The following is a 2,855-nucleotide window of genomic DNA, read 5'->3' on the forward strand; positions in this document are numbered from 1 at the left end:
ACGGGGCAGGGGGACACACGGGTGCTCCCAGCCCGCAGATCCGGGTGTTTAACAGCTGGGAGAGAGGGAGAGGAGGAGCCCCCAGCTCCCAGCCCAACACCCCGAAAGGACGAAGGGGCCAGGCGCGCAGGACTCACCGGTGACAGGGAGGGGAGAGTGGAGGTGGCAGTGGCCCAGCTGATGCTGGTGAAGATGTGAGGGGACACCGGAATTTGGATTGAGGGCAACGCCTAAGGGGGGAAAAGAGGGGTCAGCGTTAGCTCTGGGGGCTGCCCTGCTCCACACAGGCATTCACCTCCCAGCCTGGAGTACCTGGGAGCACCGGGGGTGGGATGGACACCACCAGGCATGGCACACGTGCCACATCACCCTTCACTGGGGCACAGCAGCTTCTTCCCTCCCACAGCTGCCTCCAGATGCAAAGCCAAACCCCAGGCACCATCCTGGTCCGTATGGCTGGATTATTGCCCTTATTGATGCAGAATTTCTGCTTTTAGATGATGTCCCATCTGTTTCCTGGGAGGGGACTGGACCCACGAGCAGCCTGTGGATGCCTCCAGCCCACCCCTGCACCACTCTGCAGCTCCACGACAGCACTTGGCTCTCAAGCTGCTCCTGGCACGAGGGGCACTGGCCAACGGGGCCACCATTCCAGGTGCCCAGGCTTCCTGTGCCTCAAAAGCCCATGCAACGGAGATGGGCAGGACCTGGAGATGTGGAGGATCTGGCAGGGCCACATTCCAGCCCAGCTATCTGAGGCAGGAGGGTGTGTTACATACCAGCACCGGGAAACCGGGAACGGCCGCGGCAGAACCGCACGAGCCCCCGAGCAGGGTGGCTGCTCAAGGGCTGAAGGGCAGCCAGGCAGGGGATGGTGCTGCACTGGCACCAAAGATCCTCTGTGATGAACAGGAGAGGGCCACCAGCACCCTGGCTTGGGTCAGGACGAGTGCAGCCAGCAGGACTAGGGCAGGGATCTTCCCCCGGCACTGGGCAGGCTGCACCTCGAATCCTGGGGTCAGTTTTGGGCCCTTCATTCCCAGAAGGAGCGTGAGGGCCTTGAGCGTGGCCAGAGAAGGGCAACGGAGCTGCTGGGGAAGGGTCTAGAGCCCAAGTGTGGGGAGGAGCAGCTGAGGGAGCTGGGGGGGCTGAGCCTGGAGCAAAGGAGGCTCAGGGGAGGCCTTCTGGCTCTGCACAGCTCCTGACAGGAGCCTGGAGCCAGGGGGGGGTCGGGCTCTGCTCCCAAGGGACAACAGGACAAGAGGAAAGGGCCTCAAGTTGCCCCAGGGGAGGTTTCAGTTGTCCCTGAGGAACAATTTCTTGCCCTGGAGGGTTGCCCAGGGCTGTGCCAGGCTGCCCAGGGCAGTGGTGGAGTCCCCACCCCTGGAGGGGTTTCCAAGCCGTGGAGATGTGGGGTGAGGGACACGGGGCAGTGGGGACCTGGCAGTGCTGGGGGAACAGTCAGATTTAATGCTCTTAAAGGTCTCTTCCAACCATAACAATCCCATGATTCTATGCATGAGACACTCCTGCTGCAGCAGGGACTCGTGGAGCAAACCAGATTCACAACCTGCCCTACAGCAAGATTTTGGGAGGCGACCCATCCCCGGGAGATGCCAGCAGCTCACCTGGTAGGCGTGGTCAGCCTGGATGTGCCAGAAGGAGCTGGGGGCAGACTGGCTCAGGGCACCACTGGCCAGGGCGGGCTCCAGCACCGGCTGCTCCAGCAGCAGGGCCTCTGGCTTGGCCAGGGCTTGCTGGATGACGATGGGGGCGGACACGGAGGTGGGGCTGGCGCTGGCGGCCGCCTCCGGCGCTGGCTCCTCCTTCACCTGCACTTCGGTGTAGTAGAAATCCTCCTCCCGCTTCCGCTGGTCGGAGTCTGCACTGTCTCTGCCGGGGAGGAAGGGGGGCAGGGTGGTGACAATCTGGTTCCCAGCAGGGTGAGGAGCCCTGGGTGTCCCCAGGGGAGAACGATCCCTGTCCTCGTGGGCTCCCAGGCACCACCTCGGCTGCCATCAGCGACAGCCACCACCTCTGCAGCAGCACTTTGTGCTTCCAAGGAAAATCCAAGAGCTTCCCCAGGGCCTTGAAGAATGCCAGCAGGTTGCCCAGGTGCCACTGAAAATTCCCTGCTCGTTCCAATTGGATTTGTTTAGCGTGGCTGTGAGCGGAGCCCTACCCTTCACCCAGCAGCAAACAGCCCCTCAAGTCTTTTGTGATTATCTTCCCAGTACTTTTATCCAGCACTGGATGGCAGTCCAGCACTGCCCACTGCACCACGGCCCTTCTAGCCTCACCTCTCCTGCAGTTTGAAAGGAGGAGGGACAAAAATACATACTGGAAAACAGGGGCAAAACCATAAGAAAACTGAGGTTGGGGTGAGAAAGGCAACGGGGCCACAGGAGGAGAGCAGAGCCAAGCTGATCCCCGCACCCTCCCCACCGTGTTTTGGGGGGGATTCCCAGATGAGGACACAGCCAAGGGGTCGGGGAAGGGTGGAGGGGGTGAAATCTTCACCTTACCCGAGGTGCTGGGTCCTGACGTGCCGCTTGATGCCGACGATGGAGCGCAGGACCTTGCCACAGCTCGGCCACAGGCACTTGTACATCACCTTCACTGAGTTCTGGTGGGGAGACGGCTCCTGTCACCCCCTGCCCCGTGGCAGCGTCCCCCCCAGGGGACACCAGCTCTGCTGGGGTGCTGGGACCCACCCCCCGACACCAGCAAGTACCTTTCTCTTGCGTGGAGTGGGTTCGTCGAGGAGGAAGGGGTCGGAGTCGGTCTCAAAACCATCATCCGCTTGGGGGGAGCTCAGGGCCTCGCTGGAGTATTTGGGGCTGCCGGCGGGGTGA

The 2,855-nt window shown here is 62.2% G+C and overlaps 1 protein-coding gene across 1 annotated transcript; it reads right to left on the reverse strand.

Annotated features, from left to right (window-relative positions):
* Nucleotides 1-137: 137 nt before the first annotated feature.
* Nucleotides 138-2,851, reverse strand: ZNF395 (zinc finger protein 395; the record flags this gene model as incomplete). Its single annotated transcript, XM_008945714.1, has 4 exons — nt 138-230; nt 1,629-1,893; nt 2,526-2,626; nt 2,735-2,851. Coding segments are annotated over 4 exons (576 nt in total), but the record flags the coding sequence as incomplete, so codon positions are not given.
* Nucleotides 2,852-2,855: the final 4 nt, after the last annotated feature.

The sequence above is a fragment of the Merops nubicus genome, unplaced genomic scaffold (assembly GCF_000691845.1).
Source record: "Merops nubicus isolate BGI_N331 unplaced genomic scaffold, ASM69184v1 scaffold27038, whole genome shotgun sequence".
Classification (NCBI taxonomy): domain Eukaryota; kingdom Metazoa; phylum Chordata; class Aves; order Coraciiformes; family Meropidae; genus Merops; species Merops nubicus.